Source organism: Lates calcarifer, unplaced genomic scaffold, assembly GCF_001640805.2.
Source record: "Lates calcarifer isolate ASB-BC8 unplaced genomic scaffold, TLL_Latcal_v3 _unitig_1960_quiver_1202, whole genome shotgun sequence".
Lineage (NCBI taxonomy): Eukaryota > Metazoa > Chordata > Actinopteri > Centropomidae > Lates > Lates calcarifer.
Genome location: NW_026115879.1, coordinates 725 through 16509, shown reverse-complemented (window position 1 = coordinate 16509; position 15785 = coordinate 725). Strand labels below are relative to the sequence as shown.

The 15785-nt window shown below is 37.8% G+C and overlaps 3 protein-coding genes across 3 annotated transcripts; 1 reads left to right on the top strand and 2 right to left on the bottom strand.

Annotated features, from left to right (window-relative positions):
• Window positions 1-912: 912 nt before the first annotated feature.
• Window positions 913-3658, bottom strand: LOC108891438 (heat shock 70 kDa protein 12A-like). The gene is made up of 4 exons (XM_018688545.2): window positions 3351-3658; window positions 2833-3057; window positions 2585-2756; window positions 913-2328 (listed from the first exon to the last, which is right to left on the bottom strand). Exons 1-4 carry the CDS (start codon window positions 3630-3632, stop codon window positions 1250-1252), a joined length of 1758 nt encoding a protein of 585 aa, XP_018544061.1. The 5' UTR covers window positions 3633-3658; the 3' UTR covers window positions 913-1249.
• Window positions 3659-9468: 5810 nt separating this feature from the next.
• LOC108891439 (uncharacterized) lies at window positions 9469-12114 on the bottom strand. The gene is made up of 10 exons (XM_051067727.1): window positions 12038-12114; window positions 11828-11884; window positions 11517-11552; window positions 11145-11222; window positions 10948-10995; window positions 10638-10685; window positions 10365-10545; window positions 10135-10236; window positions 9970-10047; window positions 9469-9870 (listed from the first exon to the last, which is right to left on the bottom strand). Exons 1-10 carry the CDS (start codon window positions 12064-12066, stop codon window positions 9679-9681), a joined length of 849 nt encoding a protein of 282 aa, XP_050923684.1. The 5' UTR covers window positions 12067-12114; the 3' UTR covers window positions 9469-9678.
• Window positions 12115-12222: 108 nt separating this feature from the next.
• Window positions 12223-15372, top strand: LOC108891437 (heat shock 70 kDa protein 12A-like). The gene is made up of 4 exons (XM_018688544.2): window positions 12223-12536; window positions 12932-13153; window positions 13230-13401; window positions 13658-15372. Exons 1-4 carry the CDS (start codon window positions 12255-12257, stop codon window positions 14737-14739), a joined length of 1758 nt encoding a protein of 585 aa, XP_018544060.1. The 5' UTR covers window positions 12223-12254; the 3' UTR covers window positions 14740-15372.
• The last annotated feature ends 413 nt before the right edge of the window (window positions 15373-15785 follow it).

The following is a 15785-nucleotide window of genomic DNA, read 5'->3' as shown; positions in this document are numbered from 1 at the left end:
ATAGCGCTTTTCTAGTCTTTTCGACCACTCAAAGCGCTTTACACTACAGATCACATTCACCCCATTCACACACATTCATACAGCACATATTCTATATTTAATGTGCTTTCTAAACACATTCACACACATTCACACACCGATGTGAAACACACACATCGGAGGCAATTTGGGGTTCAGTATCTTGCCCAAGGATACTTCGGCATGCAGAGGAGGAGGAGGAGCCGGGAATCGAACCACCGACCTTCTGATTGGTGGACGACTGCTCTACCTCCTAAGCCACAGCCGCCCCACATGTGCTCATATGTGTTGTGTCAATTTTCAGCACAGGTCCCCAAGTGTTGGGGCTACTCTGTGGGGGCTGGGTGTCCTTGCTGAGGGCAGTGCTAAGCCCTTCACTGTACTTATCTGTGTGAACCATCATCCTCTACACTGACTACAATAAAGACTAAGCACAGGGCATATTTGATGTTGAGACTGACATTAGAGTCTGCCTGTCAATCATAACTCCAAGAATATAGAAACTCTTTAGGCACACATATCTCACTAATTTCAGGAAAACTACTGTCATTGTAAATGGCAAAAAAGAGCAAAAAATTGAGCAGCACAAATGTTATGTAAATGTTATGTCAAAAGAGGGTTTAACAGTGTGTCAGTTTTTGGCTTCCCTTGCTTTCAAAATATTTGAAATATTTTACACATGGTCTTTGGACAAGTAATTTGCGATGAGGAGAAAATGTGTAACTCTTGTTTTTAGATTGAGCTCTCTGTATCGTCTATGAGGAGCACAACCTAAAGATAAATATGAATTATATTAAAAAATAGAAACAACACCACATCATCAAATAAAAACTAACAACTTTATTAATTACTTCAAAGGAACATGTTAAAGTGATAAAAATAAAACTGGTCTTCATTAGCATTTATATCATCACCTCAGATATACAGTATATGGTACAAAATCACATATTTTTTGTTGAACTATTGTCTCCATAATTACCAGTTTGATTCATGTTGTTGCTCACACATTCTGATGAAATGCAGAAAAGAAGAAGAAGTAGTGACATGTCAGCAATTTGCATTGTGTCAAAGGAGTGAGACATGCATTTTAATGTTAGGTGTTTAATTTAGAGACCTCACATCAATAGAACATACTCTTTATATAAAAACATATAAATGTAATGTCTATAATGACATAAAATACAACATGTGATTATAGCAGAATAGAATTGATTATCATGAATCTAATAATTTAGTCAGTTAAGCTGTCGTGCAACAGCAGAGGAATCTGCTCTGCTTCAGATGTAGCATCAGTCATGAAGTCGATCTTGATTGATCCTTTTGTTCCTGAAACTACGTCAGTTGCTGTGGCTGTTATCTCTGTGGAGCCAAACCTGATTTCCAACCTGATCTGACGTGCCCTGCCTCCTCTAGTATCAGGCATGCTAACAGTAATGGAACCAACATCATCTACTCCCCATTCATCCACATATTTTGCGTTTTTCTTTTCTGTACAATAAAATGTAATCTTCATTGCTGTCTGATCTGCCTCTACTGGAAGGAGAATGTGTTCTCTGGTTTCATTCCAACCCACATTTTCACCTATTTTCACTAGTTTCATGAAAATATCACGACACAACTCACGCCCATCAGCTGTGAATTTCTTTTCTGCCTTATGTCTGGACTTAAACTTCTCACAGGTAGCGATCCCATAGGTAAAGGCACTCTTACGAGATGCCACCACCTCTGGGTTTCTTCCAAACTTCACAGCTCCCTTCACAATTGCTTCTTGTGCTCTAAAAGGACACAGAACTTTACACTGATCACCAAACTGATCATTAATGTGTCCACGCAGAATCTTGCTTTCAGCGTACCCCCCCACTAACAGGATGAACTGGATGTTGAAATCTTTGTCCAAGATTTCTCTGAGACTCTTGGTGATGCCGTTCAGAGACTCAATGAAGAAAGACTTCATTTTCTGTTTTGAGATTTTGATTGATCCGTCGTTCCAGGATGCACCTTGCACTGTTTCAAAGAACTTTTCTATTTCCTGTCTTCTCTGAGCTATTGTTCCCAGGTTAAATGGGCAGGTGATCTGAGCATCGTCATCTTCTTGTTTGAGAACTGCAAAATCATACATAATTCTCTGAACCTCACTGGGATAGTTACTTTCATACTCATCCCAGACACCATGACAGAAGATTTCTCTGAGGAACTCTTTGAATTTCTTGTCCACAGTTTGTCCACCCAGATCATTTCCAGAGGCCTTGTGCAGCTCCTTCAGGGCTCCTCCATCCAGAACCTCATGGACAGTTATGTCAATAGTTCCACCTGCGACACAAAAAGGAAGTAATTAAATCTGAATAGTGACAGCATCTGTACAATCAACACAGTCATCTTACACAGTGAGACACTTTATTCACTGCTATACATCAAACATATTCTTTAACAATAATTCTTTCTTGGTGTCAGTAAAAGTAGAGATGTCCACAATTGTGCTTGTTCTTGAGTATATAAACACAAGGATTTGTAAAGCTTGTTTGTGAATAAAGGTTTGTAGAATTATTGACAATACCACATACAGTACCTCCACAGTCGACAACAATGTATTGTGTTCCTGGAGAGTGCTCCAGTGAGTCTCCTCCATGGTTCTGTGTTATAAAACCTTCAGCTGGGAGCTTCTTACACCAGACTGAAGCTGCCTCTGGTTCCAGTGCAATGACCAACTTGTCCTCTGTTCCTTTGGTCACAATACCAGCCTGGAAGTAAAAGGAAAATTAATCAGTTCTTTGAACGTGTCATAACGTCAGTACTCTCTAAAGAAATTGTGGTTACCTGAGTTGCAGCTTCTCTCATGAACTGTTTGGCTGAAGGATCCCAGATCGCAGGTACAGTCAGCACCCAGGTGAAGTCAGAGGCAATAAACCTCCTCCCTACTGTATTGGCTGCGATGGTTTCCAAGGCGTCTTCCTTCAGGTATCGTAAAGCTTCAGTGAAAACCTTCAAGGCCTTCATTGACTTTCCATTTGCAGCTTTAATTGTTACATCTTTGTTGAGTGTCTGGAGACAATAAGCAAGATGTTAGTTTACACATGTTTACAGATGGAACCCTATTTCTGAAGTTATAGAGAACATATAAATGTGTTTGAGTCAAACAGTTAACATGTCAATACAACATGCTCAGTGCTCTGTTCTCATGTGTCATGGTGTTCAAGAGATCATTTTAACTCACTTATGCCAACAACCAGATGTGTTTCCATAATCTACATGTGCAGTGTCATTCTCTATTCATTTCATTGACACAAAGGTAACCTGCCTTATTCAGTATTTATGTATCAATAATTGTTACTTACTTTGCCATAGAGAGCCATCTTGAAGGCTTCAAAGAAGTAGTGTTTTGTTGCGTCTTCTCCACGCATGTTGATGTATGCAGTTTTGGCTTCATAACCAAACTTGGAAAATTTCTCATCTTCACTGAACAGAATGCAGGTTGGTGTTTTTGGGGTGTCCAGTCCATGCTCTTTTCCCCAGCGCTTCAAAATAGGATCAATTTCTTTGTCTCGGGGCGTCAAACTGAATGCATATCCACTGTATGCAGTACCGAAGTCTATTGCTATGATATACGAATCACCCATTGTGAAAACAGGCTCAACTACTTTAGGTGAAGAAAAATGTCAAACTGCCAATGAGCAGCAGTCACAGTGCATTTATTCTTTTCTCTCTGTAAACCCCGCCCCCTGGTTTTATTATATTACTTCATTTACTAAAACTGGATATTATCAACACAATATGATTAATACATAACAAAACAACAAACTTGTGCGTCATGAAAATTAACAGAGTGAATATTTACACTATGAATTTGGCTTAATGGCTCTGTACCACAGAAGGAAAGAAGATCTTCAGATAGCTGTGTTATACATTACAACTTTGGAAACCAAACAACTCACAACTTCATCTGTGGATAAAATACAACAATTAAATGGTTGAGCTTTAGTTTACAGGACTGAACATGTGAAGTTGAACCATGTCTCTCATACAGGCTCCTTTCCCTCATCATGGAGCTCAGTACTCCCAGGATGTGATGGTGAACTTCAGACTTCTGGCCTCTGAATACTACTGGTTGTGTTGTTTGATGGCTTTAAACAATCCTCCTCTTCAGCCAGACTGGGAGTGCTGGACTGGACGCTTGGGACATTTTCCACAAGACATACTGTTGTACTTCAGTGACTACCATGACACCTGATACTGCTTTTCAAAGTGCATAAAAAACACACAAATGGACAGTCTCAACTAGGTCATTCAAGTCTATTATACATAACTGATTTCATAAGGCACTAGTCTAAAGGTCTTTTCACAAACAGCACAACACAAATAAACAATACGAAAGTGCAGACAGACTTAGTGGTTGGTTGATTCCTTTACTCACAGTGAGGAAGCTCAAAAACATCAGCCTTCGGAAAAAAATTACTATTAATCATATGAAAAACACAATGCGTAAAGACCATGCTGACAATGACAATCCTAATATTACAGCAGGTGTAATGTTACCAATGATGCCCATCTTAGTGTGTTAGCATGCTAACATTAACTACTTAGCAGTACAAGTCTAATTTGATGAGTAAACTAACTAATGCTTCCATCATGGCAAATTATTTCCCAACTTGCAGCAATTGCAACTGTGAAGAAAATATTCATTGGGATTTTCTTGTGAACATGCTCTCACTGCCTTTCCTTGGAAAACTCAAAAACAACGAGAAATATGCACAGGAGCATTAAAATACAAATTAATCCAACATTCTGTATTTTGCATCAGAAAAATAAAAAATGCACTAACCTTATGTGAACCCACATACCTGCAATTGTGGAGAAACAGGATACTCTCTTGTATGTTGTTGACGCCTGTGAAATGTCGTGATTAAGGTCACTAAATGTTCCATGATAGCACATTCTCAACCTATACTACAACCCTCCAACACACATCTGCCCTATTTAGCTGATTTAAGCATGAAAAGAAAAAAAAAAAAGAATATGTTTTTGAATATTTAACTTAACCAAACTCTCACAGAGCCCCAACACTTAAATGTTGCAGACTGATGCTGAAAATTATATATATATATATATATATATATGATATATAAATACAGACAATTATTAATTAATCCCAGTTTGAGCAACACATTCTAACTTACTGCGATATGTAGCCTACACTAGGCATGAAGTTAGTGAAAAAAATCTCCATAAATATGAACACGTGTGACGTGGACTCTGGGCCCAGACAGAATTTAGCAGGCACTTTGAATCACTCCAATAGTGGTTCACTTAAAGTTTAATAATTGTTTTATAATCCCAGCATAAATACAGGTTTAGCAAGAAAAAGAAAAGATTGTAATAGATTAAATGAAGTTAGGGAATGAGGATGTTGGACAAAAACAGATTTCTTATCATTTTTATCAAGTCCTAATCTATTTAGTTTCTCAAAGTTGAGACACCTTCATGTGATGCACACTGGACACAAAGATTAACGTCAGGAGATAAAGATCACAAATGCATCAAGAAACTCAAAGATTTTCATGTCAGTCACAGTGGAATGTCTGATAACATATCGTATATGTGTTGTTTTCTCCTCTAAACCCCTTTGTTGCTGCTCACTAGTTTCTCTTTTGCTTTACAGGTTGTTCTGTGGAAACTAAAGGACGTGTCAGATTTTTTGTATGGCAGCCACTGTTTTTTTTAATGTGTGCTTGTGAAGCAACCTTTATTCAAATGAAGGTTTTGGTGCAATGAATGACTAAAATGGAAGCATCAGGAGCAATAAGTCTTTATGGTCAGGGTAGAGGATGATGGTTCATACAGATAAGTACAATGAAGGGTTTAGCACTGCCCTCAGCAAGGACACCCAGCCCCCACAGAGTAGCCCCAACACTTCAATCTTCAACTGTGGATTTATGCTGAAACAACACATATGAAGCATGTCGTTTATAACACAGTAACATAGACGATAATCCCATTTTGAGCAAAACATTCTAACTTACTGCGACTTGACATGAAGTTAGTGAAAAAATCTCCATAAATATAAATACATCCGATGTGGACTCTGGGCCCAGACAGAATTTAGCAGGCACTTTGAATCACTCCAATAGTGGTTCACTTAAAGTTTAATAATTGTTTTATAATCCCAGCATTAATTTACAAAAGCAGCATAAATACAGTTTTTTTCTCTACTCACGCCCATGTGATATGCGCCCTAACCATTCGGCCGTCAGGTTGCCCCCGAAACCAGGGAATTGAATAAAATAATTAATCGAATAAAATAAATGACAGGTTGTAGAATAGTCCTAGGTTGTTGAATATCTGCAGTATTCATTTAAAGGTTAACTTCACACAGTACTGAAAAGTGATGCACTCTGTATAGCAATAACTCTAACCATTAATAACTAGAGTATAGAACCTTGGTCTATTCTGTTTCTCAAAACTGCCACTTATTCAACAAATAAGAAGTCGCTTTGGTCATCAATGCTATGAGTTAACCAGCTGTCATTGCAATCCACTGGCTGCTGTTCAAATCACTTTTTTATGACCTGACATCATCTAAGAAAGTCACTTTAAAAATGGGTTAATGACTGCAGCTGTCTGATATATCTTCTTAAAGCAGCTATGACTGACATTTATACAATAGCAATGTATGGAATTCAATTCAATTCAGTTTTATTCACATAGCGCCGAATCACAACAAAAGTCATCTCAAGGCACTTTTCATATAGAGTAAGTGTAAGCTCATTTTTTATTTGTCCAGACCATAGTTTTACTATTCTGGTTCACTCTCTCACCTCTCATAGTGTCATTTTTCAGACAGACAGCTGTAGAAAGTTAGTGTCCACCACCTGCTCAGCATGAAACTGCAGTTAGACTGTCAGAGAGCCTCAGGAGTGCTGGACTTACATTCATCAGCTGGACATACACAGTGTAATGTGCTTCTCTGTAACTAAGGTGAATGACCTCTTGTGATACCCAGGTTTCACCACTGCTCTGCTTCAGATCTTGTCCTGCACTCAAAGACCAGTTACACTGCTGAGTGCTGGCTACGTGACACAGTGGACGCAAAGATTAACGTCAGGAGATAAAGATCACAAATGCATCAAGAAACTCAAAGATTTTCATGTCAGTCACAGTGGAATGTCTGATAACATATCGTATATGTGTTGTTTTCTCCTCTAAACCACATTGTTGCTGCTCACTAGTTTCTCTTTTGCTTTACAGGTTGTTCTGTGGAAACTAAAGGACGTGTCAGATAAGAACAAGAATGTGAAGCCAGTCAGTTTTTTAAGCGTACCAGTCGCTCACCTAACAAATTTAACCAGCGTAATAAATCAACTGCCATCTGTTATTATTATTATTATTGTATTACGCCAACGCATGAACATAATAAAAACAATAAAAATAAACCCCATCAGTGATAAAACAACATGCGCATAGTTAACATTTACATGCCATTTACACTGAATTACAGATTGATTATGTACAGGATACGTTGTGGACATAGGTGGAGAAAGGGTCCAGGGATCTATTAATTGACAGACTGATTCTCAGAAAGAGGAGTTGAATAGGCTGATGGCCTCTGGCAGGGACTTCGTGGTGGGATTTGTCTGTTGCTAAATGTGCTCCCCTCCCACAACATGGCTGGCCTTGTTCAGTCTGTTGGTGCCCTTCACCCTCAGTCTGCTGCCGCAGCAGAATAAAGGATGGCACTGGCCATCACAGACTCAAAAAACAGTTCCCTGCTTCAGACCAAATAAAATGGACCACCTCATGGCTTTCATTTCATTCAGTACTCTCCCTTAGTGCTGTCGCACTGCTGTCTGCATATCAGACAGAGGTCCTGGAAGATAAGGGTTGTCAGCTGGACTCAGGATCACTGAACCCTGCTCTCTCCTTTAAAATTCAATTACCTCCTACACCAACTTTTTACACAGTGATGAACAGCAAGTACAGACACCCAGTTTCTAGGCCCCTGGTCCCATTGTGCGATCAGTCAGTTGTGCTAGATGCCCTCTCTCAACACCCTCTAAACAGTACAGCTGTTATCACTCATTTTAACCCTTAACTGAATGTCATGATCATTTTTGAAAGTAGGCACACATTTGTATTTTAAACTTTACCCAAAGATTATACGAGACTTAAGCAAGTATGAATTGTGTGACTTATTTTAGTCTGAAATTTGTGTCTGCACAGACTGTGCTTCCTTGCTGAGCTGCATAGTAGAGACAGTAACACAAAAAGGGATCTTTGAAAGGAGCTATATGAATAAAAATGTTCTTCATTACCATAATTTACAATTATATAAAAGAACACAAAGTCAGAAGGTAAAAGTTAGAAAAGCAGCAAATCCTCACACTTTGAAAGCAATGTGAAATGAACTTTAACCCTAACATTAAGAACATAAGACTTAAAATGAGTAACAAACGTTTGGGGGATTAAATCTTGTTGACAGTTTAACAAATGACACATTTTTCATTACACTTGAGTTTGCTCAAGTTTACTGCTGTGATGAAGGGTTTATGGAGAAAAAAGGGCCCTTTTGTCAAACATTGGTTGTAAAGTGACTGTTAATCTCTTATTAATTCAACAAACATCATATTCTCTGTCAAACAAGTAACAAGTCAATTTTTGTTAGTTCTGTGGTGTGATGCTCTGCCTAGAGAAAAACATTTACAACGTCAGTTGTGTGCGACAACGATTCAAAGTGGCCACAAAGTTTTAAAAGTCCTGCTGTGTGATATACATTAGTCAGTTGTGTTACATGCCTGCTGTTTTTAAACTGTGAGCTGCATAAGGCATCAGATTATTTACACAGATGAATTCCTAATAATATTTTCACATCTCATCATATGGTGTGTCACCATTTGAAATTTTCAAATTCGAAATTTCAGGGTCCAGGATATTAAAAAAGTAATTAAAATGGTAGAAAAAGCAAAAATATCTAGCTAGGGAAAATTCAGACTTTGAACAATTGAAAATAATGAACACACTAAAAATGAGTGTTAATCAGTGCTTTCTTTAAAGATCTTTAACTTTCAATAAACTGCTAACTTTTTGGTCAATAACTTACAAGATACACATTCTTTAGAAGATACGTCTTATTAGAAAGTGGTACCCATCCTCAGATATGATTCAAAATACTTTAGGAGCCTGTACAAAATAACATTCAAAGCCACTGAAAACAGCTGTGATCCAGGTTATGCTCGGAAGATGGAGAACTATTAAGCTTTACTTACGTAACACTGTGTTTCAAATATGATCAAAATCAGGACTCATTTTGGGGACACTGATGTGCTTGTAAATATACACATTGATGGGCTACATGTTGTTTATGGGCAACTTAAGTGAAGATGCATCACTGGGAATGACTGAAATCTGGAGCTTATTAGAAGTTTCATTGAATTTATTCATTCACACAGTGATAGTGTGATACACAGAAATCCAAAGGAAACTTATCTGAAGCCAAACTGTGAGGAAACACAATTTGGAGACTTGATTAATAATTCACACAAATGAAACATAAACAGTAAAAAGTACACCATGCATGTTTTGGATAATAAGAGATGAGAGAATAATGTTTGATCCCTGACAAACACTCAGATTTTCTCATCATTGCTGACTTCATTGTCTCCTCTTCATGATCTAAACAGACTTGATGTTTCGTGGGAAAATGTCCCAAGCGTCCATCCCAGGAACATGATTCTCCCAGTCCGGCTGAAGAGGAGGATCGTTTAAAGCCATCAAACAACCCAACCAGTAGCATTCAGAGGCCAGAAGTCTGAAGTTCTCCATCACATTCTGGGAGTACTGAGCTTCATCATCAAGGAAAGGACTCTGTATGAGAGACATGGTTCAACATGTTCAGTCCATTTTATCCACAGATGAAGCTGTGAACTGTTTGGTTTCCAAAGCTGTAAAGTATAACACACCTACCTGAAGAAGATCTTCTTTCCTGCTGTGGTACAGATTCATCTGAAGACTGTGAATTGTTAACTGTCTGAACTCTTTGACCTGGAACACAGGAAAATGCTGCTTACACAAGTACAGTAGCAGAAGATTTAATGGTCCAGTTTTAGACAGTAGACTTCAGTCCAGTACCTTCTGAGGTGTTAGTCCACTGCTGTTCTCAGTCAGTCCAAACACTTCATCTATCTGCTTCTTCTTTCTCTCCATTTCTTCTGCTGCATCTTTAAACATTTTCTATAATCATCAGTTTGAATTTTAGCCAGAAAAACAAACACAGGAACAGTAAGTTGATTTCATTTTAACTTTGAACAGGAGTTGAAGAAGTAAACTACAGAGTAACATCTCTTCAGACTGTACTGTACCTGAGTCAGATCTCTGGTAAACTCTCTGCTCACAGCATTAGATTTCAGATGATCTTTGATTTTAGGCCACTGCAGCAGTTTCAGTTTGTTATACATCTCTGTCAGTTTGGTTTTACTGACTGGGTTGTTCATGCTCTCAGTGTCTCCTGTCTTTATTGAAAGAGCCAAGTCAGGTGCAACTCTAAACAAAGAAAGATACAATGTGATTGTGGAAAGTCTTTGCAAGTTTACACTGAATCTGAAATATGATTCAGATCTTTGCATGTACAGTACCTGTCTTTGAATGATTTCAGTTCTTCCTCTTTTTGTTTCAGGGCAGATCTGTGGAGGAAAAATTCAGAGTGTGAAAAAGCTTCATGTTGTTACTGAACACATGATGAAGCATCAATTGAACTAAAGTTAGCATCAATGGTTTAACACACTGAATCAGCAGGTTAGTTATTTACAGTGTATTACAGGGCTGTTGTGTTGGATTGCTTTGTATTGTACAGGTCTGACTGTGTCCACACTCTGTGTTCAAGCTTCAGTAAATTTAAAGTCTGTTTCACGTCTCATTAAAAGTTCACTTCAGAAAAATACTGACCTTGCCTCCTGAAGTTTCTCTTTGTAAAATGTTTCCATCTCAGTCATTCTGTGTTAAAAACATCATCAGTGTTTAGTCTGATTAAAACACTTCAGAGCACAGATTCATTGTTAAAATCACTGATTGTCAAGACTCTCTGGATGTTTATTTTTAAATTGCCTCTCAGGTCCATTAGTCCAATACTTTCCAAAACAAACCTTTCTTTATGTTCACGTTCATGTTGTTCACACCGTTGGCAGCTGGATTTCACATTATCTTCTCTTTTCAGTCTTTTGCTGTACAGAAGATATATATTGGTACTTCCATTATTTGTAAAGTCCACTAATATCTGTCTGATCTGTGTTGATGATTTCAAAAATCACAATTATAAAATGGGTCAATAAATGACTTGAATCCAGAAATAACATCAAAGTGAACCATTGTGATGGTTACGATCTACAAGCCCTTTTTAAAGTGTAACATTATTTAATGGTTGATCATGAGGGTAATGGAAAATTAAACATAATTTCTCCCTTTTCTGAAAACTTCATATGGTTCTTTAGAGTAACTAAATACAATCAGTTACATACCTTGCTGTCTCTGACTGGTCATTATCCTGTTCTGAACTGTGGAACACAAAAAACTGGTTTATGAATTTAAACTCTGTAATAAATACCAAATCTCTGCTTCTGCTCTTGTGGCAGCACATCAGCCTTATCATTACTATCACAACTATTCAGATCTAGATAGTAATAAGAAGAAATATGTAACTCGTTCACATACAAGTCCTTCAATTAGAATAATCCTATTTAAGTCAGAGTAACAAAACCAAATATGATGTTGAGTGAAAACAGACGTTTGTTTGAATTGTCATGTGTGGGTACAAAATGTTGAACCAAACCTTGAACCATGCTGTCGCCTCCTCAAATTCTTCTCTTTACTTAAGGATCCATTGTATCTTGGAAAAGGAAAGTTTAAAAGCTTGGGCTGTCATATATATATAAATATATATATATATAATATCTGTAGGCATTTTTACAGTATACTGCAGTATGAACTATTATATAAATAAAAAGTTGTCGAAAGTTGCTGATGTTATTTTTTAATTTACCTCATATTATTCTGTCCAATTTGGCTCATGTTGGAGTTTGTCTTCTCTCTTGTCCAAGGTTAAAATGCTCAGTCAGTCTGACAACAGAGGGAGTGTTACAGTCAGTAAACAAGGGGGCGGGGTTTACAGACAGAGAACAAATAAATTCACTGTGACTGCTGCTCATTGGAACTTTTAACATTTTTCTTCGCCTTGGCTAACTACACCTGTTGTTACAATGGGTGACTCATACATTATAGCAATAGACTTTGGCACTGCATACAGTGGATATGCTTACACTGTGATGTCTGAAGAGCAAGAAATTGATCCCGTTTTGAAGCGCTGGGGAAAAGAGCTCGGACTAGACACCCCAAAAACTCCAACCTGCATTTTGTTCAATGAAGAAGAAGAATTTCTCAAGTTTGGTTATGAAGCCAAAGCTGCATACGTCAACATGCGTGGAGGAGAAGCGACAAAACACCACTTTTTTGAATCCTTCAAGATGGCTCTCTACGGCAAAGTGAGTAAAAATAACCTAACAAAGTAGCCCCCAAAACAGTAAGAGTGACGCACCTTTGTTTAAAAGCATTTGAGCCAGTGTTGCAGTATTAAGTTAGTAATGAGAACTCAGCTTTGAGCTCAGAGCTTGATGGTCACTGTGAAACAATCCCCAATTAAGCAGCATGAAATATACAGGATACATCTAAAATGGAAATTCTGTTTTGATTGATAGCTCTGATTGATTGATTCTGTGATTGTGTCTGTTTTTCTATTTGACTGTCTTGTCTGTACTTTTGACTAAACTTAACTGTTGCTCCAGTTTGACTCAAACACATTTCTATGTTCTCTATAACCTTAGAAACAAGGTTCCATCTGCAAACATGTCTAAACTAAAATCTTGTCAATCATCTCCAGACACTCAACAGAGATGTGACGATTAAAGCTGCAAATGGAAAGTCAATGAAGGCCTTGAAGATTTTCACTGAAGCTTTACGATACCTGAAAGAAGATGCACTGACAACCATAAGTGCCAAAGCAGGGAGGAGGTTTATTGCCTCTGACTTCACCTGGGTGCTGACTGTACCTGCGATCTGGGATCCTTCAGCTAAACAGTTCATGAGAGAAGCTGCAACTCAGGTAACCACAATTTCTTTAGAGAGTACTGACGTTATGACACGTTCAAAGAACTGATTAATTTTCCTTTTACTTCCAGGCTGGTATTGTGACCAAAGGAACAGAGGACAAGTTGGTCATTGCACTGGAACCAGAGGCAGCTTCAGTCTGGTGTAAGAAGCTCCCAGCTGAAGGTTTTATAACACAGAACCATGGAGGAGACTCACTGGAGCACTCTCCAGGAACACAATACATTGTCGTCGACTGTGGAGGTACTGTATGTGGTATTGTCAATAATTCTACAAACCTTTATTCACAAACAAGCTTTACAAATCCTTGTGTTTATATACTCAAGAACAAGCACAATTGTGGACATCTCTACTTTTACTGACACCAAGAAAGAATTATTGTTAAAGAATATGTTTAATGTATAGCAGTGAATAAAGTGTCTCACTGTGTAAGATGACTGTATTGTTTGTACAGATGCTGTCACTATTCAGATTTAATTACTTCCTTTTTGTGTCGCAGGTGGAACTATTGACATAACTGTCCATGAGGTTCTGGATGGAGGAGCCCTGAAGGAGCTGCACAAGGCCTCTGGAAATGATCTGGGTGGACAAACTGTGGACAAGAAATTCAAAGAGTTCCTCAGAGAAATCTTCTGTCATGGTGTCTGGGATGAGTATGAAAGTAACTATCCCAGTGAGGTTCAGAAAATGATGTATGATTTTGCAGTTCTCAAACAAGAAGATGAAGATGTTCAGATCATCTGCCCGTTTAACCTGGGAACAATAGCTCAGAGAAGACAGGAAATAGAAAAGTTCTTTGAAACAGTGCGAGGTGTTTCCTGGCATGACGGGTCAATCAAAATCTCAAAACAGAAAATGAAGTCTTTCTTCATTGAGTCTCTGAACGGCATCACCAAGAGTCTCAGAGAAATCTTGGACAAAGATTTCAACATCCAGTTCATCCTGTTAGTGGGGGGGTACGCTGAAAGCAAGATTCTGCGTGGACACATTAATGATCAGTTTGGTGATCAGTGTAAAGTTCTGTGTCCTTTTAGAGCACAAGAAGCAATTGTGAAGGGAGCTGTGAAGTTTGGAAGAAACCCAGAGGTGGTGGCATCTCGCAAGAGTGCCTTTACCTATGGGATCGCTACCTGTGAGGAGTTTGATGAGTCCAGACATAAGGCAGAAAAGAAATTCACAGCTGATGGGCGTGAGTTGTGTCGTGATATTTTCATGAAACTAGTGAAAATAGGTGAAAATGTGGGTTGGAATGAAACCAGAGAACACATTCTCCTTCCAGTAGAGGCAGATCAGACAGCAGTGAACATTACATTTTATCGTACAGAAAAGAAAAACGCAAAATATGTGGATGAATGGGGAGTAGATGATGTTGGTTCATTTACTGTTAGCATGCCTGATACTAGAGGAGGCACAGAACGTGAAATCAAGTTGGAAATCAGGTTTGGCTCCACAGAGATAGCAGCCACAGCAACTGACATGGTCTCAGGCACAGAGGGATCAATCAAGGTCGACTTCATGACCAACGCAACATCTGAAATGCAGCAGTTTTCTCTGCTGTTGCACGACAGCTTAACTGACTAAATTACTAGATTCATGACAATCAATTCTGTTGTGACCACATATCGTACTTTACCAGGGTCTTTTATCTTGGCTTGGGTTTGTTTCTCTATAACATTTCATCAAACACTGTCACTGCATATATGCATTACTTTATCATTATATTTCTTGGACAAAGAGTTTGTAGTTTTTGCTTTGGTGTTAAAACAACACCTGATGTTAAAATGTGTGTGTGTGCATATGTGTTTCATTACTCCATCATAATGCATTTTGCTGACTGTTATGTACTTCCAGCATATGGTGACAAAAATATAAATCCAATACTTGGTGAGCAAAATGATTTATGGAAAGCATGTGAATTAATGATGACTAATTTTTTGTTGTGCTTTTTATGTTGGTGTGTTAATAGGCACATATACAGAAATCAATCAAATTAATCAATCTTTATGATCTATACACACTTCTGTAATCAACTGAGTCACATTTATGAAGTGTAACAACATAAATCAAATATTTACTATGTAGATGATACTGTGATATACCTTGCAAAAGCAACATACAGCATACTGATGCTCCAAGATGAATATCACCATTTATCTGAATCAATTTATGTTCTTTTGAAATAATAATCCAATAAAGTCTTTGGTTTGAGTCTCAGGATTTGTATTTGTTTTTCTGTGTTTTTAAATGGAATTTGAAGAGACAAAGATGAAAATAAAAATAGATTAATAAAATCAATAAGTAATAATAACAAAAAGAATGATGACAATAATAAGCATAATCAATAATAGCTGCAGTAATAATATGCTGACCATATCATCATTACATAGTCTGTAACTCTTAATTGAGAATAGAAATGTGTACTGGAAAGTAATAATGTATATAGATTGCTTGAATTAGTTTATGTATGTTTATGTGACTGTGAGTAATGACAGCTTTATGAGAAAAACTTGTCTTGCCTTGGAGTTGAAGATGAGTAACTTGTTTTCAAACATCAGTTATGAAAGAGATATGGATCTCAGTGAGACTTCCTGAAAATGAACCTCAACCACTACTTTGATGATAAAAAA